General features: G+C 46.2%; 1 protein-coding gene and 1 long non-coding RNA gene across 4 annotated transcripts in view; one reads left to right on the top strand and one right to left on the bottom strand.

Moving 5' to 3' along the window:
- Nucleotides 1-10,430: 10,430 nt before the first annotated feature.
- On the bottom strand, nucleotides 10,431-17,792 carry LOC125630545 (uncharacterized). 3 transcript variants are annotated; one of them, XR_007354693.2, is made up of 4 exons: nucleotides 17,707-17,792; nucleotides 15,108-15,223; nucleotides 12,808-12,904; nucleotides 10,431-11,868 (listed from the first exon to the last, which is right to left on the bottom strand). It is a non-coding gene; the product is annotated as an uncharacterized LOC125630545 (long non-coding RNA). The 3 variants fall into 3 exon arrangements; XR_007354692.2 differs by lacking the exon at nucleotides 17,707-17,792 and adding an exon at nucleotides 16,093-17,086; XR_012666614.1 differs by lacking the exon at nucleotides 17,707-17,792 and having other exon boundaries at nucleotides 15,108-16,080.
- PFKFB3 (6-phosphofructo-2-kinase/fructose-2,6-biphosphatase 3) overlaps nucleotides 17,785-23,626 on the top strand; it is a 113,739-nt gene continuing 107,897 nt past the window's right edge. Inside the window, exon 1 of the mRNA XM_048836666.2 lies at nucleotides 17,785-17,898. Within this exon, the coding sequence (XP_048692623.1) occupies nucleotides 17,883-17,898 (16 nt within the window). The 5' untranslated portion in view covers nucleotides 17,785-17,882. The remainder of the gene's footprint in view (nucleotides 17,899-23,626) is intronic.

Raw genomic sequence — 23,626 nt, 5'->3', positions numbered from 1 at the left:
AGTGTATCTGCTTCTTCGCTGTTTTAAATGCAGATTTTTTTGTCCTTCAAGACCTGACCTCCAAATCAGTCACCTGCACGTTGTGTTTTGGACTGTTAAGCCTACAGTCTCTTGGTGGCAACGGTTGGGATCTGCTCTTACAAAACCTTGACTACAGACATTAAGGAGTTATTCCTGAATGAGCAGCAGCGTGGCCTATGGATAAATCATAGGACTGGGGGCACGGGATCCGGGTTCTATTTTCAGCTCTGCCATCGATTTACTTTGTGACCTAGAACAGCCTCTTTGCGTTTTAGGTTTCCCATGTTTAAGATGAGGAAATGCCTGTAATAAGGATGAGGCTTAACTTCTTTGTAAAAGTCAGATCATTCGAACAAAGGCACTGTTGAAATACCCTGACCTGAGCATCCCAATTTAACTCTACCCAAATCTGCCCTAAAATGTCCTTTAAACTGTGTCACTTATTAATTGCACTTGCTTCACCAAATATGGATGCCCTAATTTACTGCCTTTAAGCATTTCCTGAGTAAAGGGGTGTGGCCTGTGTTTGTGACCAGCTATTGGTGTCCAAGAAACAAAACTTTAAAACCACTCTTCCTGTGAGTGCGTGTCAGAATGACTGTCCCACAGCTCAGTGGTGAGAGCATGCTCCTGAGAGGTGAGTGGTCTCTGTCCAAATCCTTCGGGGGTATTGAACCTGGGTGTCCCACATCCCAGGTGTGTGCTCTAACCACTGGGCTAAAAGTTATAAGGTGGACTCTGGCACCACCACCTTGTTCTCCTGTTCTGTGTGGGGCGAGACAGGCAATTAATTTGTTCCTGCAAAAAATGCCTTTGGTGCTGGAACCACCTGGCTCCAGGCAGCAGGTGCTCATTCATGGGTTGCTTAGCAGAGACAGGTACCTCCCTGCAGCCTGGACCTAGGCGCTTATTTCTGAGAGAGGCATGGCTTAGTGCACACACCTCTCGTTAGCATCTCCCACTGGCTAGCTTAGGTGGCTTTCTGCCTAGGGTGGTGGCTTTTGTGGGTCGGATTCTTAGGTGCCCCTCTCTCTCCATTCATTGTACAGGGAGCCCGGGCACCTAACTTTGTGGATTCCAGTGTTCCTAGATTTTCTAGGTGTCTGAAGTTGGGTGCTGCAATACTCAGTGTTGCAAAACCTAAGTCCCTTGGTGGATCTCGACCCCCAGGTAATCTGTGCAACCACCTGTATTTTTTCCCCCTCCAACATTTAAAGGTCTAATTGTGAATGCCTGCTTATGTTCCCATTAATTCCTGAAATAACTTTCCACACCTACACCTTAAACCGCTACTCACTCAAATCTATCATTTCTTATTCTCTCAGCTGTTCATCACCTTCTGCAAATGCACATTACCCACAGAATCCAATACTCCCTCGCTCTTTTTTAAAAGTTTCTTATCTTCAAGTGAAGAGTGACAAGTAAGTGACACGTTCCACACACACACATCTCTCTGTGTGTCTTAAATAATCTGATTAGTGTGGGGCTTGAATGCGTTACTTTTTTTCTTTAACGCTCCTGATGCCTTAAATGGGCAACCATTAAAACAGGAGAGGAAAGTGGCCAGCTAGCATGAATTAAGAAGAAAAAGAACATGTTTATATTATATATCCACTTGCCAAGGAAGAGTCTAGGTTTTACAGCATGAAGTGTTAAGGCCAGAATTTTTTATCTTTGCTGCCCAAAGTTAGGCATGTAACTATATTTAAGGGGCCTGATTTTCAGAGGTGCTGGACAGTTGTAGCTCCCATCAGTCAGTAGATGCTTTGGCTGTTTGGTACCTCTGGGAATTGGGCTTCAGTGCTTAACTTTTGGAAGGCATGGTTGGAGATAGTTTAGAGACAGGCTAAGTAAGACATGCATAGCTGTGATGTGGTAGCCAGGCAGGAAAAGAAAAGCTCAATATCAATCTTGCAAACCAACATCCAGACCAAACAGGCAAGCAAAAATGTTTTGCATTATTTGTATTGATAGCACCCAGAGGCCCAAACTGCTTAGGCCACCATTGTGTGAGGCATTGTACAAATAGGAAGAAACAGTCCCCGCCTCAAGGAACTGGATCTAAATAGGCATAACAGACAAAGAGAAAGAGAGGTACAGAGACAGGAAGTAACTTGCCTAAGGTCACCAAACCGGCCAGGGGCAGAGTTGGGATTGTAACCCAGCCCCCTGGGGTAAAAATGTTTAAATTCAATAGAAACAAAAGAACCCACTGCTGGGAGAGTTTTTGTTTTTTTTAATAACTGCCCAAAATGTCAGATTCTCTGCAGAATCTTCTAAAATAAGAAAGAGGTGGGTGCGATTTTTGTGTTGCGCTCTGCATGAACGCTAGCCTTGCCTGGCTCACTTATAAGTTGAAATCAAACTCCTGTGTTTGCTCTGGGTGTGAGTGCCCAGGCCAGTTTACCAGAAGAGGGGCACAATACAGAATGTGTCATTAGAAGAAAATCCATGTTTCCACAAGGCTAACATGCACCTTCGTGAAGTCTTCTGTGTTCTCTTTCTTTCAAAAGCTCTATGGAAATTAAATCAATGCTTTAATGCTGAATGTAGTTTGGGAATTGAATGAATTCTCCCAAGCAAGAGCTTTCTTTCTTTCTGTATTTGTTCAGCAGCTAGCGCATTTGAGATCCTGGTCCTGCTTGAGGCCTCTGGATGCTGCCAGATGGTGAATTAGGAGCAGTAAAACAAAACGATGCTGCAACTCTAAAACCCACTGAGAGGGAAATAAAGTCCTATTTCTAATTAATCCCTTTTTTATTTCCCTTTTTATACAGTGTTCATCAAAGTAACACTTTCTACTTCTGTAGAGCCTTCCTCCTGAGGAGCTGAAAGGGCTCTTTACTCATAAGGGGGCTGTGTAGGAGCTGATTTTACAATGGGGACAACAGGCAGAGAAGTTAAGTGACAGGCCCATAGAATCTTGGCCGTTAGGACTGGAATCTGTATCTTAGGGCTCCCTGGGGTCTAGCCCCTGGCTTCCAACTTGAGACAAAGTTCATGCCATTGATAATGCTTTTGCTGCTGTACGAATGCTCAGAGTTCATTTTGATCATATGGTTCAGCAATCTGTGGGAATGGATGAGTGGCTCTTTGCACCAAGTATATATAGAAGCGGGAGGTGGGAAATAGTTTTGCTGCCTCTTTCCCCACTTGTACAGCGGACCTAAAGATCTACTGTTGCCAGCGAAGAACTACTAGTATATTGATAGATAAGATAATCTTAATAATATTAATAGATAAGCTATTACCAGCAGTACAGTGGGGTGGGAGGAGGTATTGTTTCATATTCTCTGTGTGTATATAAAGTCTGCTGCAGTTTCCACGGTATGCATCCGATGAAGTGAGCTGTAGCTCACGAAAGCTCATGCTCAAATAAATTGGTTAGTCTCTAAGGTGCCACAAGTACTCCTTTTCTTTTTGCGAATACAGACTAACACGGCTGTTACTCTGAAACCTGTAGTATATTGGCTGACATGCATAATCCACATCATTTAAAATAGCCTCACAATTGGTTCTCTTATTGGAAGGCTGAGGGTTGAGTGGACCATGGAGACCAAACTGGCTTCTTAGCTCTAAAGAGTCAACTTCCTCTAGGTCTGGGTTGGGCAGCGTGGGAAAGCACATGCTGCCCATGCTGTGCTTAATAGAGGGCTTGCTGTCAAACCAGCACTTTTCTCGTACACTTAATTCACATGAGCATTACAAACAAATAAGAGGTTTGATAATATATTGGAAGAAAATGAAATATAAATACTAAGAAATGTCAGCGCAGGTGTTTATCAAAATGCATTAGTGGATTTGGCTCTTACAAGATAGTCTGTCTCTCTAGTGAGGCCGTGCCTTTGGCTTTTTCTACATGAGCCATGCAGACTGACACTAGTAGAATATATACTCATGACGTTAATTTGACATGGTCCAAGGCCGCTACATACAGCCTAGTTCTGACTTGAGGGTTTTATTGATGTACTATTTTTGCTTTGAAAATTCCTGCAGTTTGTCATGCAATGTTTCAGTTTATAAACCAGCTGTCTGCAGGCCAGGCAGGCAATGCCACAGATTAGCTGACTGACCGGGGTTGTCTATTGATACAACCAGTCTCCAGTTTCCTGCTTGGCAGCTGTCAGAATCAAAATTAGGGGTTTTCCACTGTGCCAAAGCAAATGCTTTCTATTTTCTAAACACTTTAATTACCCATGTTACATCTTCTGGAAAGGGGACTTGATTTTGTCCGATGCTGGCAGGACATTAGATGAGCCTGTATAAGAGATGGATTTCCCACAGCTGTGATGGAGCATAGTAAACCCCTCTTTTTGCTGATTCATGTAGCCAAGAGCTTGTGATAAATTTACTCCTTGTTTAAAGAAACCGCTTTGGTGGTTGTGGCTGTGATAAAACAATCCTGAAAATAACATTAGCCACTGTGTGGATCAATGATGCTAAAGATATGATTCTAGTCACCTACTCATTAATGGTTCAAATCCGGAGTCAGAGATGGTATGTTCAGAATCCTTTACCATCTGATCAGCTTTGTGGCTTATGTGAAATGACATTGGTTTCAGTTCAGTTCTTTGGTGGCTGGTATCTGTGTCACGGAAACTACCATCTCCATTGACACCCTGCCTAGAAATCTCAGGAGAGAGGCCCAGGACTGAAAGAATATGGAGAATCCACTTCATCATTATGCCTAGAGGTGGTCACTCCAGATCAGTTTGGTGGCAGTAACAGGGAAACTTGCACTAAAGCTTCCTGAGCTATATCTGGTCTGTGGAGAGAGGACCTCATCTGCAAGGCTGGCACCAATACTGAATTCACCGTGAACTACAGTATTATAGAAAATTAATGCACTAAATCCATGCTCCATTTGGCCCCCAAATCTTGGCTCATTGCTTTCTAGTGTAAATATTTATTATTTGTCTGCAGTAGCATCTAGGAGTCATGGATCAGCCCCCCCATTGTACTAGGTGCTATATAAATACCCTACAAAAAGACAGTCCCTGTTCCAAAGCGCTCACACAACAACAGAGACTTTGGTAATCAATGTACTTTGAAAGACAATATGGCCATTGAATAACAGAGAATCCAGCATGAAACCAACTTAAGTCATGTTGAAGTGTCTATCATAAGATTGCACAGATATTGGAGAAATCCACCCCTATCCTGCCCCTCATCAGAAGGGTGACTTTCACCTTTGGAATGCTGAATGTCCTCAAGGGGTGGTTGTTTCCTGTTCCTCTCACTTGTAAAGTAATTTATTTGATAAATATGTTTGGTTTCCCAGTTTTCTAATGTTGACCATGGAAGAGCCGGTGCATTATTTTGCAAGGGATGGCGGCGGGGCATCTCCTAACATAGGGAGGTAGTGTAAGGTTCAGTGCTTAGAGCTGTGGTTAGGGAGGTAGGACGCCTGGGTTCTATTCCTGGCTCTGTTACTAACTTGCTGTGAGCACATAATCTCAGGGAAATCTCTTTACTTCTCTGAAGCTCCATTTATGCATCTGTAAAATGAGCTTAATAATAAACATTGACCTCAGAGGAGTTTGTGCTTCTTAGATGAACGATGTTAGAGATGGGCAAATTGTGTGTAATTATAATAGTTTGTTATAACAATCTACTGCAGTGGTGCTGAAAATTTTAGCCCGTTTGGAGACTTTCATACACACACACAAACTCATCCATTTATCAGATAGTCAGGAAAATATTTGTATCCTAAAGATTAATTCTACCTCCCCTCTTTTTTTCTCCCACCAAAGTCTCCATGAACTCTGAAATTCTCTCCAATCAAAAACTTACCTTGTAAAGTCAGCTTCCTCTTCCTCTTTGCCCAGTCCCCCCTTCCTGCTGGTCTAGATAAAGTGTTTTTGCCTTTATTGTTCCTTTAATGAAATGATGTTTATACACCATTTCTCGAGTCTTTGAGTCACTATAACCACAGCTCAGCAAGCAAGATAATGTAGGGGAAATTAATGAATGTTGGGCAGGGCTTTTAGCGTTATTAAAAAATGCCGGGTGAATCTGACAGCTCTCAGCTCTCCACAGATATACCTGAGTGCAGCCTTCCCTCTCCATAGAAACAGCCTTTATGATTCTCCTAGCTCCCAGGGGCAAGAGTTTATAACAAACTTGATCATGCTAGTCAGTGCTAAAGCCAGCTTACTGGAGTGAGTCATGTGTATTACCATACCTACGCTAACCCTGATCTTGTTTTCTTACCGACTCCATGTCAGGGAGGAGTGTCTTGTAATTAGAATGTGACTGATGCTCGGAGGAGCTCAACTCTTGAATCTTTTAGCATGAAGGAGCTAAAATGCTAACAGCCTTTCTAAACCAGAGAGCAAGGTTTTACGTGGATAAGGAGAACAAAGAATGGGTGTGAAGATTGGACGACTGAAATAGAAACTTAGAGAGGGTGAAAGCCAAAGGAACAAAGAGTACTGTTAATTGGAGGGTGTGATACCAGGATAAATTAATGGAGGCTAGTTGTATCAATGGCTATTAGCTAAGAGGGTCAGCGTTGCCATGCCATGCTCTGAGTTCCTAAACGTCTGACTGCCAGAAGTTGAGCCTGGATGATGGGATGGATCACTTGACAATTGCCCTCCTCTGTTCGTTCCCTCTGACACATCTGGCACCAGCCACGGTCGGAAGACAGGATACTGGGCTAGAAGGACCATTGGTCTGACCCAGCACGGCCATTTTTTTGCTGGTGATGCAGTGTAGCCTAGTGGACAGCACACTAGGCTGTGACTCGGGAGCTTGGGGTTCTAATCCTGGCTCTACTACTGGCCTTCTGGGTGGGCTTGGTCAAGTCACTTCCCTTCCCCTGTGCCTCATTTTCCACATCTGTAAAATGGGGCTAATGATTCTGATCTCCTTGTAGAACCGTTTGAGATTGACCAATGAACAGTATTATTTTCTTCACATCTGCTTTCTCTGCTCCTCACTGTTGTAGCTTTCCAGCGTTTCCTCCCTTTCTCTTAGCAGTCAGCAGTGGTGAAATCCAGAATAAAGCACAGAGCCCCACAGCGGGTTGATATCACATTCATTTCGGAATATACAAACAAAGCATTGTTCCCACCTGCAAGAATTCAGCTCTCCGAACACACCGAGTATGCCAGGGATTTAGCTCAAATATGAAAATAAACTTACTCCTGAAAAGTTGGGCAGCAGTAAGAAGCCACTTGTATTATTGTTTCCATTTTCCAGTTTACTTTCCATATAATAGTTTAGAAATGCTGCACCCAGTTTTATTTCTAATTTGTCCAAGAAAGCAAAGGCAAATGCTGGTGCCCTTACCCTGCTAATAGACATTCCAAGCAAAACTCCCAGTTCAATGGAAAGTTTTCCCTGAATAGAAACTGAATAAAGACTTCAGGATTTAGCTCTCTGTAAATAACCTGCATCACAATAAGGATAATCGTAGCCAGGGCTACATGAAGCAGGATTGGTTTCTAAACACATCTCATCCAAAAGGTGCTGTAAGAATGGCTGAGAGATTTCATTATAGCAGGAATTTTATATTTAGTTATACATGTTGTATCAGTTCTAAACCCCTTGACATCAATAGAATGGTTGTCAGATTCTAAGGGAGAGCTAACTACATGCAAGACACAAGGCCATGCTTCTAAATCAGCTCATGGAGGCAGCTGCAGAAACAGAAGAAAAGCCATGAAAGCCATGGTGGCAGGGGAAGATGGGGCTGAAGAAGCTATTGCCAAGGGGAAATGCAGTTAGGTCTGATACATAGATTTTATGCCTTCATCTCAAGCATCCAGAATTGACCACTGTTAAAAACACGATACTAGACTCATCGGCCCATTGATTTGTACAACAGTGTATGGCTCTGCATTTTTGACAGCTCTCAGTCTAATCTGATGGCTTGTCTCAAGGCATTTATAAAACACCCAATCTCTGTGATATGGTGAGGTGAGCTCTAACGCTGGAGTTCAGCAAAAAAAAAAAAAATTCATCTGGGTTAGGCTGCGATACATTCGTTATACAGAAATCCTCATTGGAAACAACCTGTGCTTTACCTTAATCCATAAATGGTGCCCTGTTTGCAACACTGCTGCCACCCCCAATCTTCACACACATCTTTCCATACCCTAACACGTGCTTCAGTATAGGATGACTCTGTTACTTACTGGAATGTTAGAACAGTTCAATACTAATTTCCTGGCTGGGCAGCTACCGATATGTAATCGGCTGTTCCGCACTGAATGCCCTGGGAAAAGCCAGAGAGCTTTCTATGCCTCCCCTAAAGAAATGCTGAGCACTTTATCCTGGTGTTACATTTCAGCCCCCATACTCTTTACTTATATAAATCTAGGGCGTGCTTAATGTAATCACTATTTGTTCAGTGCTTGGACACAAGATGGGCAGGAGATGAGGGTAATACCACAGAGTCGTAGAAAAGAGGGCTTGGTTGTAATGAATATAAAGGGGATTCTTTTTCCTGGCTGCTGGACACAGAGAAGACCCTGTAATTCTCCTCTGTTTTCTATTTCCCAGGCTGACTGACAGCCTGTGTCACCACCCGGGGCAGACCCAGTCCAATAGCCATGGAAGTTAGTGGGATATTTGCACTGGATCAGATTGATTGTGTGGATGAGACAATGAGCAGTGCAGACTGGTAAATGCCATGCACAGATCACCAATTAAATCATTGACACCAAAATGTACTTGACGATCTGGCATGCTCATTACTTCTGTGACTTCAGCACATTTCACTTCTAGGAGCATGCCCAGGAAGGAAAAATATTTCAAGTAATTAGCAGCTCTGAGGGCCAAATCCTGAAGTAGTTTCTCAGGCAAAATCCTCATCAGTTTTGGTGAGATTTATGCCTGATGAAGAATTTCAGAATCTGTCCCCAGCTCTAATTTATGGGCAGCTAGCTACCATCACCTTACTGCCACTTGCCTGTAGCACAGCAGCCGTCCCCATCATTACACACCTCAGCTGGGATCTTAATTGAACTTGTGCTTTAAATCTGCGAACCAAAATAACTGAACACTTTGGATGGCTCTTACAAACAAACCTAAGGGGAGGGGGGGAATATATTCCCATCCCTCTTTTCAGCTTACCCTAGAATCACCTGAGTAAACTCTTTAAAGAGAGGTCAGAGGGAGGGTGTGGCTGGGCCTATTAGGGAAGTACTAGCAAAACAGCAACCCACCTCACATTGTTTCTGCTCTGGCATTGCATGGACAGGTAAGAGCAAAAATCTTTCTAGCTTTCTGCCTCTGAACTTCATTTAGTTTAGTTCAACTGACATTTTAGTATCTATTAGAATAGCTTCCTTCCTTTTTTTTTTTTTTAAATCTGATGCAAACAGATGGGACCCTGCAACAGTGTGGGTGAGATTTTCAAAGTACAATGATCAAGAAATCCAAAGCTATAGGTCAGCTCTCCCCAACTCCTTTATTTACCTGTTTAAACTTTATAGTACCCAGTTTACACCCTAGGTACTGTCCATGGAGTAAAACAAATGTATTCAATATATAAAAAATGAAGATGTGTCTATTCCCCAAGCCCCCTAAGTGATCAGAATGTAATGACTCTCTGCTCCAGCACATCAACCTGCTCAATGCCTGGGGGAAAGGCGGGTTTTACAGTCTGTCTGGAAGATTGACAAATCTGGGCTCTCATGGGCTAAGGAGAGAAGTGAGTTTCAAACTTTGATTTACAATTGCACCTTAGATCTCCCACAAAGACAATGCTTGTAGCCAAGCCTACAATAAACTATCTAAAGATTTATTAAATAGGAAAAGAAAATGAGTTATTTATTGAGTTAAAGCAAGTAAACATATACACACAAAATGAGATATAATCTTAGTTTTCAAAAGATAACAGAAACTTCTATAATAAAAAGTTCGTATGACCTTTGCAGCTGGGAATCTCATGCTTATGCCTAGTAAACTTTGCCCCCTTCCCCAGAGTGCAAGCAGCATAAAGATCCTGTTTCTTCTATTTGGGGGTTTTATCCCCCTCCTGCCATGTGGGGTCTATTTACGATCCTCTGTCCATTCACGCCTCCGGGCAGAGTTCCTCTGGGCGGCATCCACTGACTCCCTTGACGCCTTTGAAGAGCAGTGGGCACTGTCTGGGGTCCTCTGCTCAGTGTCCCCGTCCAGTTCCCTTCATTTGACCCTTTGACCACACTCCTGCCCCTGTTGTTCATTAGTTGTCCCCCGTAATTATTTGGTTTTCCAGGTCCTGTGGACCCCCCCTTAGGCTGGGGGGGATCCTTTAGCAGTGGGTGGGCTTTGCCCGTCTACTTCCTGGATCCCAATAAGGCCATGTGCTCTGAGCTGCAAACTCAGCTGATGGGAGGAATCCACTTTGCATGATTTGTCTTTATGGGGCAGAGTGTTATACCAATAAATAAAAACCAGCAGGATCTTATTAAAGGGAATAAGGCAAAATGCCACATTTATTGTGAATACAGAAAGAATCATAGTAAGCAGTTGGGTATAGCTATAACATTCCATTAAATTTCATATTTATTCACACATACATTCATACACACACACACAGATTCTGCAAGGTTGTTATCATAGTCACCAGCCTTAGAGTTGCTCGTGCCAAGCTGCTGGCCAGGTGGCCTGGACATAAGGAGGGAGCAGGGCCTTGTCAGATGCACGTCTGACGCTCCTGGAAGTTGGTTTGCAGAATCAGACCCCAAAGTTCTCAGTTTCTAGAGTCCATTTTTATAGGAATTTCTTCTTATGCCAGTCTATGGGAATTGCTTCATCATGCTGTTGCTGAATCAATCAGCAGATGGCACATTCCTGACGGCTCCATGTTGTTCTTCGGTTCTCCCATCCTTGAGGCTGTTGGGTGGATTCCAGTCTGCCCTCCGGGGGTCCTCTGGTTGTCTCCACTTGACGCCTTCTTTGGCCGATGGACAATGGTTTCTTAGGCTGGCACCTCCCTGATCATTCAGTTATTATCCATACCAAGCATCCATCCACATACATCCTCTATCTCTATTTTAATCACAATTGTTAACAAAGCAAGATAAATACAACAAAAGGATGGGGAGTCTCTGTGTGCTATTTCTGTTGTTACAAAGTATCGCTTTGAGTCTCTCTCTGTGCGAGTAGTTGTTGTTTCAAAGTATTGCTTTGAGAACAGACTCTGTCTTAGGATGTACTAACACAATTAGCAGCTTGCAAGTTTCACACAGAGAGGGAGAGAAATAGTAAAAACAAGAGACCAAAAAACAAGAGACCTCTTAGTTTAAATTCCAGGGTATTACTAATTATGGGGAATCAAACTCATTTGTGATTTTAATACAGAACTTCTTTAATATGATCCAACAGGAGGGCAGAACAACCAACATTGTTTGTTTGTCCTCTTTAACATCCCACAATAGTCCAGCGGGTGTCAATGGACCTTTCCTGTCAGACCAGATGTAATACCTTCTGCTGGAGATCAGCACTTCATGTTGGTTAATGCCACTCTCCTGTCTAGTGATTTACACAGCCCCTGAGGCTCAAATACAACCACTCAAACATTACCTTGAATAAGGGATACAGATGTTACAAGTGAGATTAATGCATCCAGCAACTCACAAGCATTCAATCAAGTCTAAACACATTCTTATAATTCTAATACCATTGTAACAATACTAACACACAGGTAAACCAGACTGATTCCAGCTACATATTTGTCAGTGTTCAATTGACACATGGGGACTTCGGCTTGAGCTGGCACTTGTCTGGTGGCATCACAGAGAGTACAGTTATAAAATTTTCAGAAGACAGCAAACTGGGAGGGGTTGCAAGCATTTTGGAGGAAAGAATTGGAATTCAAAATGATCTTGAAAAAACAGGAGAAATGGTCTGAAATAAATAGAATGAAATTCAATAAGGACAAATGCAAAGTACTCCACTTAGGAAGGAATAATGAATTGCACAAATACAAAATGAGAAATGAAATTACTGCCTAGAAAGGAGTGCTGCAGAAAAGGATCTAGGGATTATAGTGGATCACAAACTAAATACATCAACACTGCAATAGCGTTCCAAAAAAGCCAAACATCATTCTGGGATATATTAGAGTGTTGTAAGTAAGACACAAGAAATAATTCTTCCACTCTCTTCAACACTAAGAAGGCCTCAACTGGAGTATTGTGGTCAGTTCTGGGCAGCATACTTCAGGAAAGACATGGAGAAATTGGAGAAGGCTCAGAGGAGAGCAACAAAAATGATCAAAGGTCTAGAAAATATGACCTGTGAGGAAAGCTTGAAAAAATTGGGTTTGTTTAGTCTGGAGAAGAGAAGACTGAGGTGGGACATAAGTCTTCAAGTACATAAAAGGTTGTTAAAAAGAGAAGGTGTTTTCCTTATCCACTGAGGATAGGACAAGAAGTAATGGGCTTAAGTTGCAGCAAGGGAGATTTAGCTAAGAAACTAGGAAAAACTTCCTGTCGGTAATTAAACAGTTAAAGAAATTGCCTAGGAAGGTTGTGGAATCACCATCATTGGAGGTTTTTAAGAACAGACTCGACAAACATCTCTCAGAGGTGTTCTAGATAATACTTATTCCCACTTCAGTGCAAGGGACTGGACTAGATGACCTATTGAGGTCCCTGCCAATTCTACACTTCTATGATTCTCCACCTCTGCTGTGATAGCGAATCGAAGAAAGTATTTTCAATATAGATAACTCCTTATCTATTATCTGTACGTACATTTCACAATGATATTAATGACCAGTGTGACCCTGGCTTTCATTTAAGACCTCACATGAAGCTCTTTGGAGAACCAGAATGTACATACCTGAATCAGGGTATTCTTGTATCCCCCTTGCCAGTTGGCCTGGAGAGGTCCATGGGTAACAGTTTCTCTTTACATGTCCCTATTACGTTCTGTTGGCCTATGATGAGAATATGCTGTGAGAAATTAATTGCTCATGTTTACCCTTCCTGGTGCATGCACCTGTTTTGATGTATACACAGAGAGCTGGATTTAGATACCCTTCATCCCACTGAGTAGCACCTTATTTCATGAGTAGCCTCCCTGATGTAAACTGGGCTAATTGTAAAATAAGGTGCTACTCAGAATCTGGCCCAGAGTGAATTAAACACACGTGAAGATGTTGGGGAGGGAGAATGAGAACAATAAAACTACTGCTAACATTTCAATGTATGATGAAAATCCCTGATACAGGGAATTTAAATAGAGATGAGGTTTAGAGCCATGAATAACATCCTTTCCCCTCTGTGTCCAGTTATGGAGAAAGTGGACTCAGGCTCCTAGCTCAGGGAAAATCCTCGAGTAGTTCAAATAATCTTCATCCCAAAGCATCCCCAAATGCTTTGCAACTCTTCCTCTTTGAGTTGGGGTTGGGTTGCTGTCTTCACAGCATGCAGAAATGTTGCAAGGTTCAGGGCCGGAAGTTAAGCAGCATGTGACCAGCTGAACCCACAGAGGAAATGTAGGCAGGATTTAAGCATTCAGATAGGGAATTTGAGCACTGGGGTTGACACACCCTCTCCAAAACTGCCGTGACACTTGTAACAACATACTGCTTCCTAGCACCATGCTCAGTTATTGGCTCATTACTGACTTGGGCCCTGAGCTTGTAATGAGCACCACCCTGGCATCTTGCTGAGCCCCATTTGCTGCGGTGCCCCACAGCGAGGCAGGATTAGAATCTGGAGTTCCTGGCTCTTACTGTGTGTTATGTATATTAGTGGTTTTCAAACTTTTTTTCTGGCAATCCAGTTGAAGAAAATTGTTGATGCCCATGACCCAGTGGAGCTTAGGATGAGGGCTTTGGGGTGTGGAAGGGGCTCAGGGCTGGGGCAGAGGTTTGGACTGTGGGGTGGGGCCAAGAATGAGGGGTTCAGAGTGTGGGAGGGGGCTCTGGGCTGGAGCATAGGGCTGGGGTGCGAGAGGGGGTCAGGGCCTGGGGTGCGGATGCAGGCTCTGGGGTGGGGCTGGGGATGAGGGGTTTGGGGTGCAGGAAGGGGCTCTGGGTTTGTGGGGGGGGCTCAGGGATGGGGCAGGGGATTGGTGTGTGGGCTTACCTCTGGCAGCTCCTGGTCAGTGGCGCAGTTGGGGTCCTACCGCGGACCGCACTGCACCCTGGAAGCGGCCAGCAGCAGGTCTGGCTCCTAGGTGGAGGTACGCAAGCAGCTTCATGTGGCTCTTGCCTGCTGGCACTGCCCCCCCCCATTGTTCCTGGCCAATGGGATTGCGGAGCCAGTGCTCGGGGGCAGGGGGCAGCACGTGGAGCCCGTGGCCCCCACCACCTAGGAGCTGGACCTGCTGGCCGCTTCTGGGACGCAGCGCGGTGTCAGAACAGGTGGGGACTAGCCTGCCTTAGCCGGGCAGCACCACCAACGGGACTTTTAATGGCCTGGTCGGCCGTGCCGACTGCAGCCTGCGTGACCCAGTTCTGGGTTGCAACCCATGGTTTGAAAACCACTGATGTAAATGATCATAAGGCCTAGGAGTCTCAGTCATGGACAAAGACCCCATCATCTCAGGCACTGCATAAATACAGAACAAAAAGAAGGACCGTGCCCCAAAGGGTTTACAACCTATGGCCTTGTCTACACTACAGGCTAAATCGGCACTGCTGCGATTGATGCAGTAGCATCGATTTAACGATTTAACTAGTGAAGATGTGGTAAGTCGACAGGCCAGCGCTCTCCTGTCGACTTAACTTCCACCTCTTGTTAAGGGGGATAAATTATGTCGACTGGAGAGCATCTCCCATTGACATAGCATGGAGTAGACACCGCTTTAAGTTGATTAAGCTACGTTGACTTAAGTTGCATAACTTACATCGACATAGAGCGCTAGTGTAGACCAGGCCTAAGTAGCAGGTAATGTGATTTTAAACACACAGTAGAACACTTATGCTCAATGTACATTTTTATTCTACATTGACAAAGATTGAAGTAGGAAGAAAGCAAAGCTACTGAAACCCTTGTACCTATGCTCTGGCTGTCCCCTCCTTTGTAATTATTATTGCACACAGGTATTTGCATAGCATCCATCAATGTACCCCGGTGCCTTAGCACTGTCTTTAATACCGCTCTTTCTGTATTTAGCTGTCTAATATTTACCTGCCTCATGTGAGGAGTTGTGAGGATTCACTAATGACTTGTATTGTGGGGGTGCCTAGAGGCTCTGGATCAGGGTCCCATTGTGCTAGGCAGGTCACAGAAAGATAGTCTTTGCCCTACAGAACAATAAAAGAGATTGAGGAAGCACAGGGTAAAGTGAGACAGTTATGACTATCTTAATCAGCAGCAGTTGCCTGCGTAATTGCCCACAAAATGTGGTGAGAGCCCCGGACGAAAGTCACAATAAGAGTGCTGTGACTCTAATAAATTCATGACCACGGGCAGTGCCTGGGCATTGCTGTGCTACATAGAATGGCATGCAGGGTTTCACAGCGACGGCAGTGGTAGATTTCAGATCCTGCTGTACTAAGGGGAATCAACATTTAACAGTTTGTATACGGCCTATGACTCCATCGAGCAGTCCTGACTCTATTCAGTATAGGGGTATGGCAACATACAACACGCCAGCCAGCTTCTTATTGTTTTGTTGGAAGAAAAATATATTGGATACAGCTCTGTTTAGCATAAGAAGTTTCTCTTGAACGAGGTCTGTTAGAGAGGGCAATGAGTAACCACGGTGAATTTCCAAGGGTAGGTGGCTCGCCTCTTGCAGCTGCCTGATATCCTATTCCAATTTCCCCATCCTGTTCAAATGTAAACAATAGGTTTTACATTAATCCTGGAGAGAAATACCTATCAACTGCATTGCATTTGAAACTATGGGCTGTGCACACAAACATGCACCGAAATAACTAAATTCGTGTTCATTCACCTTTTGTGGTATTCAGTGTATAGGCTAGTCCTATGTCCTTGTAAAGATCACCCTCCCGTTGCATATTAATGCACTGTAATCAGTCATTATAATAATCCATGTTCCCACATCCATTGCATTTACACATCTATGGCATAGGAAATAGAACTCCTCTCCTTCCTCCCCACTGTATACGCAACTCATTGCGATGGAGTGGAAGGCCTACGCATTTACCTTGAGTTCCAGGAAGGGGGGTGGGTGAAGTTAGCGATGATTGCACAACAGCAGTTGCAAATGCACTGAGAGGTGGGGTGGAGCTGGAGGTTGCAAGCTGCACACACAGTGAGAGGAATTCTTTATTTTTACAGCTCCCCTTGGCCAGTGCACCTGCAATTCATAGACTGGGCACCAACCCACTGCATTTGCCTCTGTATCACTCTTTTGTGGGTAGGGGCCATCTTTGTGTTCCTACAGCACTTAGCAGGAGGGGGCCCTGATCCACATAGGGTTGCCAGTTTTGGTTGGAAGTGTTCCTGGAGGTTTCATCACATGCCATAATCCTTAATTAAAGATTAATCCTGGAGGCTCCAGGACAATGGCAACCCTAGATCCATGGCTGGGGCTCCTAGGTACTCCTAGGCTGAGTAATGCACTGGCCAGGGGCCCCAGCCAATCTGGAGGCCCTGCAGGAGCACTGGAAGATGTGTAGAAGTGGGGGGAGGCACCAGCAGGGGAAGTGTGGCCCTGCGCCTTGCTCCTCCTCTTCCTCGTAATGCCCCACCCCCTGGACAGGCTGGAAGCCAGAGCCAGGCTAGGGAGCTCAGGCCACTGTGGGGAGCCTTGGACCCTTCACCGGCCTGGGGGGCCCAAGAGCAGCCCTTGGACCATGTCCCCTCTCCCCAGGGCACATTGTCCAGGGCAGCTGGAGTGTCCAGAGCTCCTCCCAGGGGCCAGGCTGGCTGGCTCTTACTAGGGCCTGGCTCCAGCTTCCGGCCTGGCCTGCGGGTGGGGCCTTGGGAGGGAGGAGGTCGAGGAGAAGCAGGTTGTGGGGCCCTGTGGTGAGGGGCTCAGGCCCACCTCAACCCCCCCACTGGAAAGAGGCTGGTGCTGCTAGCAGGGGCTTTGCGCTTGCCTAAGGCTACGCCGCCCAGGTTCAAAAGTGAGTGCCAGGCCTGGCCCTCCTTTAAAAATGAGAGAGAGAGAGAGAGAGAGAGAGTGTGTGTGTGTGTGGGGGGGGGGGGGGGTGCATGGCTCCCGAGGACTTCCCCAGTTCTTGGGCCCTGGGGAAGCAGGTGCATGGCTCCCGAGGACTCCCCCAGTTCTTGGGCCCCGGGGAAGCAGGTGCATGGCTCCCGAGGACTTCCCCAGTTCTTGGGCCCCGGGGAAGCAGGTGCATGGCTCCCAAGGACTCCCCCAGTTCTTGGGCCCCGGGGAAGCAGGTGCATGGCTCCCGAGGACTTCCCCAGTTCTTGGGCCCCGGGGAAGCAGGGGGCCCAACTGTTCTCTGTGCCCAGGGTAAATACATAAATCTGAAGCCACCTCTGCCTCGGGGCTGAAGCCAGGCAAATATTAAATAAGGAGGGGCCGTCCCGATTTTGGGGTCTTTTTCTTATTTTCTAACAATGCTTAGCTGGGCACCAACCCACTGCATTTGCCTCTGTATCGCTCTTTTGTGGGCGGGGGGGGCACACAATTACCCCCCCCACCACCTTCTATTACCCCCCCCTCCCCAGTCCTGATTTTTCACATTTGCTGCCTGGTCACCCGACTCCCTGCCCTCCCGGTCTCTGCAGACCGAGCACCCCTGCCCGGTGCGGCTGCGGGGAGAGACGGGTTAAAGGGCTTAACTTCCTCCTCTGCCTCCTGCCGCGCTCCGGTGACGCCGCTTGCAGCCGGGACTTGACCAAGTATGTCAGTTTCCCTCTGAGAGACAGACAGACGGACGGACAAGCCTCGCCGGCAGGAGGAGGCTGCGGAACCCAGGCGTCCGGCTCCGAGCGATCCCTGCTGCCGCGCGGCTCATCATGCCCTTCCGAAAAGGTAAGGGCGCCCCTGCGGGCACATGCCCCTGCCCCTGCCCCTGCCCCCCCGGGTCGGCAGGCGAGGCGTGGCTGCCCCACCCGCCCCTGCAGCGGGCTCGGGGGCTGCAGGAGGGTTGAATGGCAAAGAGGAGGACGGTGGGATTTGGGGTGGCCCCCCCCCCAGCTCAAGGCCGGGGCTGCGGGAACACTGGGCGCCGCTGATCTGGGGGCCAGGGCCGGGCTGCTGCTGGTGGTTTCCGCGCTGTGCTTAGGGGGTGGTTTGAAAAGCTGGTTGGCTTCCTGTTTGCTTGGGCTGGGATGTGACTGTCCGCCTTGCCCTGGGCTATGCTGCGTGTGGGTACAGTGTGTGAGTTAGTCACACACACCCTTTCAGCTAATAATAGGTACATAAACCGATCAAGGTTTAATTGACTTAGAACAAGCACCTGGGATATATGTATTTCCTATTTGAAAGGCGCTCTCTCTCTCTCTCTCTCTTTTTTTTTTTACTGCATTGGTCGCCTTGATTAACCGAACCGCTGTTGTACAGTTCAAGTACATCTCTCACTGAAATGGGGGACCAAGTCGTTTGAAAATGGACAAAGCAATGGAAAAACATACAGTAGGGACCAGTCCTGCCTTGTTGTGGGATGGACTTTGGCCACTTAGGCTGAGAGGACCTGGCTAGTGTGTGTTGTCCTTGCTCTCTGCTGGAGAGAATCAGAACTGCTCAACTGTGTGTCATAGGACCTAGACTGCTAACAGAGATTCTCTTCTAGCAGGGGACTGGGCTTCTGGAGCCAGAGGAGCTGAGTTCTATCCCAGAAACCACAGTGAAATTGTCATAATGTGGCAGTCTGGAATTCCTAGGTGGTTGTGGATTTATTACAGGGTTGAATCCATCCCCCATTTCTGTGAGGTTCCACTTCAGTGATTGACTGAAGTCAGTCCCGTCTGCTTGTCCCAAAGCTCTGCAGGCCAGCATGGGGTTAAAGTGCTATGGGGAACGGACACAGCTTACAGGGGACAAAGGCACCTACTAGCTGTCTTGTGAGCCACTCATAGATAAGTGTAGGAGTGGTGAGTGCTGCAGAGGGAGTAGATTCTCATCCTCCTGGGGCTGCTGCGATGCAGTGCCTTTACTTTAAGGGAAGCAGACTGTGATGCTGGAGACCTGCACTCAATTTCGGGCTCTGCCAGTGGCCTGCTGAGCGACCTTGGGCAAGTCACTTCACAGCCCTGTTCCTCAGTTTCCCCATCATAAAACGGGAATAGTGACTACTGAGCTCCTCTGCAAAGTGCTTTAAGATCTCGCAATGAAGAGGGTTATATAAAAGCTAGGTGGTATTGTTAGTAATTCCCTTCCCATGTACACCCATGTTAGCTCTGTGTGCCAGCAAGTTCTGTGACAGCGGTGACATCCTAGCATGGTGCATGCCGGGATGCAGAATGGGAATCGGGCAGGACATCTGTGGGAAACCAAAAGGAAGAAAACCCCAGTACATTTCAAATGAACATTGTACTGCTCCTCTCTGAGCAGACGCAGTGTAGCATATAACCCCCAAAGGCTTAATCTTTCCAGTCGCTGGTCGCCTTTTAAAAATGAAGGGCCACGTTCTCCTTTCACTTAACCTGGTGTGTGTCAGGAGTAACGCCAATGAAGTGAGTGGTGTGAGAGGAGAACTGGACTCGCTGTCTCAAGAAAGTGGGATTGGACTGCAGCTATGAATAATGTACATACTTATTCAAAGGATTAGTACATCAAAACACTTGTGACATAAGCTCTGGGAGGAGAGGGCTCTATTCTGGTGTCCCTGCTGGGCCAAAACAGCATGACAGTTAGATCTGCAGGCAGAGTTCACCCAAAATGATTGAGGGGACTGGAGGGGTTGACTGATCAGGAAAGGTTGAGTTGAATACATAAAGTTTGGTTGAGTGATAGCCACGGGGGAAATAGTCCCTTCAAGCAAGTGTAGTATCTAACCCTACAGCGCTGCTCAGAGAAGAGACTGGTTAAGGTGGTGTAAAGAGGAATTAAGGGATGAAATTGAGAAAGGGGAGTTTCAGGCTGGATGGAGTGTGTGTGTGTGTGGGTTGGGGGGCAGCAGGGCTGGGGCATAGGATTTAAAGTTTATGAGCCTCCATCCTATCCTGCTGTGAGCTCTCTCCTCCCCAACCTTTTAAGCAGCTCTCTCTTTCTCACTCCACCAGATCAGCACAGCTGGGCTGTTTGACAGGAGGCGCATTGAACAGAGATGATGACCCAGTGTGATAAGAGTGAGACAGGGTAGGACAACTGCAGAGGAGAGGCCTGGAAAACTGCAGTAAAATACTGATACCGAACTTGTGTGGGGAAGACCAGGAGAGGCCTGAGGAAAGATGGGGGTGACCCAGAGGGAAAGGGAAATGTGGGGAGAAGAGAACTGGTTCTAAGTGTCAAGGTGATCAGGGTGTGTACAGGCTTGCTTGCAGGCATGTTAATACAGAGCATGATCCCAGCCTAGGAGTGTACTTCTGTTCCTTTCTGAGACTCGGAGCAGCATGTGCCGATTTACATCTTTGCGGTTGGATTGGACAGCCAATTTCAGATTTGTATATGTATTGTCAGGTGAAGGACAGAACCGTTTGTAACAGACTGAGAAACACATGAGCCTGTGGGGAAGAAAGACCAACGGGTCAGAGAATGGAGGCCGGACTTTCAAAAGTGCTCAGCACCCAGCGGCTCCCAAGGAGAATGATGAGGCTTGAGCACTTGTGTTAATCTGGGTTTTTTGTTCAGGTGTCTAAATGGGGGCTGAACTCTTATGACAATCAGGTCGCTGGCCCGCTACTGGTGGGGGGGGCCCTTTGATCAGAGAGAGGCTGCTGTACAAAGGGACCTTGGCCCAAGGATCAGCCAGTCTTGCAATCTCCTGCATTGGAACTGTGAAAGAGTACAAACCTTGATTTCACAGTAGCAGCTGTGTTCCTCTGTATCCACAAAAATAACAGGAGTACTTGTGGCACCTTAGAGACTAACAAATTTATTAGACCATAAGCTTTCGTGGGCTACAGCCCACTTCATCGGATGCATAGAATGGAACATATAGTATAGAAGAGAGAGATATATATATACACATACAGAGAAAGTGGAAGTTGTCATACAAACTGTAAGAGGCTAATTAATTAAGATGAGCTATTATCAGCTGGAGGAAAAAAAAAACTTTTGTAGTGATAATCCAAGATGGCCCATTTAGACAGTTGACAAGAAGGTGTGAGGATATTTAACATGGGGAAATAGATTCAATATGTGTAATGACCCAGCCACTCCCAGTCTCTATTCAAACCCAAGTTAATGGTATCTAGTTTGCATATTAATTCAAGCTCAGCAGTTTCTCATTGGAGTCTGTTTTTGAAGCTTTTCTGTTGCAAAATTGCCACCCTTAAATCTTTTACTGAGTGGCCAGAGAGATTGAAGTGTTCTCCCCCAGTTTTTGAATGTTATAATTCTTGACATCTGATTTATGTCCATTTATTTTTTACGTACAGACTGTCTAGTTTGGCCAATGTACATGGCAGAGGGGCATTGCTGGCACATGATGGCATATATCACATTGGTAGAACCTTGATTGTGTTTTATAAAAACCCTACTTCCACATACATATTTAAGCCTGGCACGCACAGTCCTTGACAAAGCCAACCCTGTGAGGGAGAAACTGCTGCAGGTTGGTTGCGTCACTGCAGAAAAACAACCCAAACTCCTCCCAACCAACCCCTGCTTCCTCTTAGCATACGTGCAACATAAGTGTCAACCCCTGACACTTAGTATGAGCCTCAGGTGACACGTGACCAGGATTCATTACCGAATTTGGTCCACTGGTTGGATCATTAGCTTCCCCGGCCCGGGCTGGGTACTGAAAGCTGATCCGTGCCCTCCATCACCCGATGAAATTGCAGAGCTTTGCTGGGGTACAGTTAAAAGAAAGGATGCCACAACATTGCTGACTTTTCATCTCTAACCTTGACTGGGTTTAACTGGACTTTTTGCAAATGTTATGTGCCAAGCTAAGCTTGTGTGTCACAGCAGTGGAATATCAACACTGTCTCTTGCGGGAAGCGGGGGATTATGTTCTGGTTTTGCAGGATAATGATGATCAGTGGCACAGGGCTCCGTGATCATCTCTGCAATGTTTAGGGCCCAGTAGGAGCCTTCCTGCCTTTGTTTCTTTTTGTTGCGGAGGGAGATAGGAGGAAAGTCACAACTGCTCTCTTAAGATGAGGGCTAGAGCTTTGTAACATGGCCGCCTAACTGCCGGGAGTGTATCTCTAAGGTAGATCAACTTTTTAAGAGCCAGGACATAAGCCAGCCACTAAGTGCCATGGGTTAGTAAGATGTTTCCCCTGTGGCCATGTTATTGCACAATCCTCCATTATGAAGGCACTAGTCTCTGCGGGATGCAGGTCTCCTCTGGTAAGGAAGTTCCAGCAAGAGGAAGATGGTGATACCGGCAAGCTTGGAGCAGAGCAATAAGCCCTTTCTTCCTTCAGCAACAGGGCAGGGAAGCTGGCTGCAGTATCTTCCCCTGACAGCAGAGTGCCCACCCAGCCTTCTTAGACATGGGTTTTCTGGGCAAGATGCTAATGTAGCTTTCAGAATGGGTGCAGAGAGCACCTTGGCAGAGCTGCCTGCGGGGGATATGGATCAGCCAGTGGTCTTCCCCCAGGTTTCCTTTTGCCATCAGAGAAAGATACTGGCATCCAAGAAAATGCGTACAAAAATGTCATTTCCCCCTTCCCTCACCAGACACACCCCACCCCTAGACAGTAGTGAGGTTCAAGTTGTCTTCTTTGTGGCAGGTGTGGTCCCTCCCTCCTCCTCTCCACACCCCAGCCTGTCTATCTGTGGTGGTGATACCTGTCCACGCTTATGTGCCATATCTGTGTGAGATCAGATATGCCTACAGCACCCACAGCTTTGGCATCATGAAAATCTGGAGATTTTTGAGGCAGCCCTGGAAGCTTATGAAATTTCCTCCTTCCACCCATATCTGAGGCTAGGGGAGTATGAGCCTTAGGTCATAATTGGGATTATGCCTCCCTTCTCAGCTTCTGGCCTCGAGCAGAAGGGGTATTGGGTGAGCCATTGTGCGGGATCCTGCTGGCTGCACTCTTTTTAAGAGTCCTCGCCAATTCCCATTGTGGTCAATGGGAAGTCTCCTGTTGAACTCAGTAGGAGTGGGATCATATCCTACAGGAGGAGATCTGTACCAGTCAAAGTCCAGAATGCGAGCTGACCGGGTGCTTCAGTGTGCAAACCTTCTGGCTGCCAGAGGAATAGGCTGTGAATGAGTTCCCCAGCTACTTCCATGTTAAGAATTGTCCCTAAACTTCTCCTGATCTCAGTAAGTCCAGACTGACTTCAGTGAAGTTACTCCATACAGTTGAAAACAAAATACAAGCAAACAAAACCAGAGAGTAATGAGTGGGGATAGAAAGTAGCCAGGATACTAAGGCTATTTCCCACCTCTGTTCAGGCATTATATTAGCTGTGCTCACCACCACAGCATCTGAGCCCCTAATTACTCATTTGAGCTGATCTGAGATTTGTCCATCAATTGAGGTCTTTCAAGATTGGCTGGGTGTCTAACGGAGAAGTTATGGGCTTGATGCAGGGAGTCTCTGAGTGAGATTTTTCTGGCCTGTGTTGTGCAGAAGGTCAGACTAGATGATTGTAATGATCCCTTCTGGCCTTGAAGCCGAGGGCAATT

This window comes from Caretta caretta, chromosome 1, assembly GCF_965140235.1.
Source record: "Caretta caretta isolate rCarCar2 chromosome 1, rCarCar1.hap1, whole genome shotgun sequence".
Lineage (NCBI taxonomy): Eukaryota > Metazoa > Chordata > Testudines > Cheloniidae > Caretta > Caretta caretta.
This window is presented reverse-complemented; position numbering and strand designations above follow the sequence as displayed.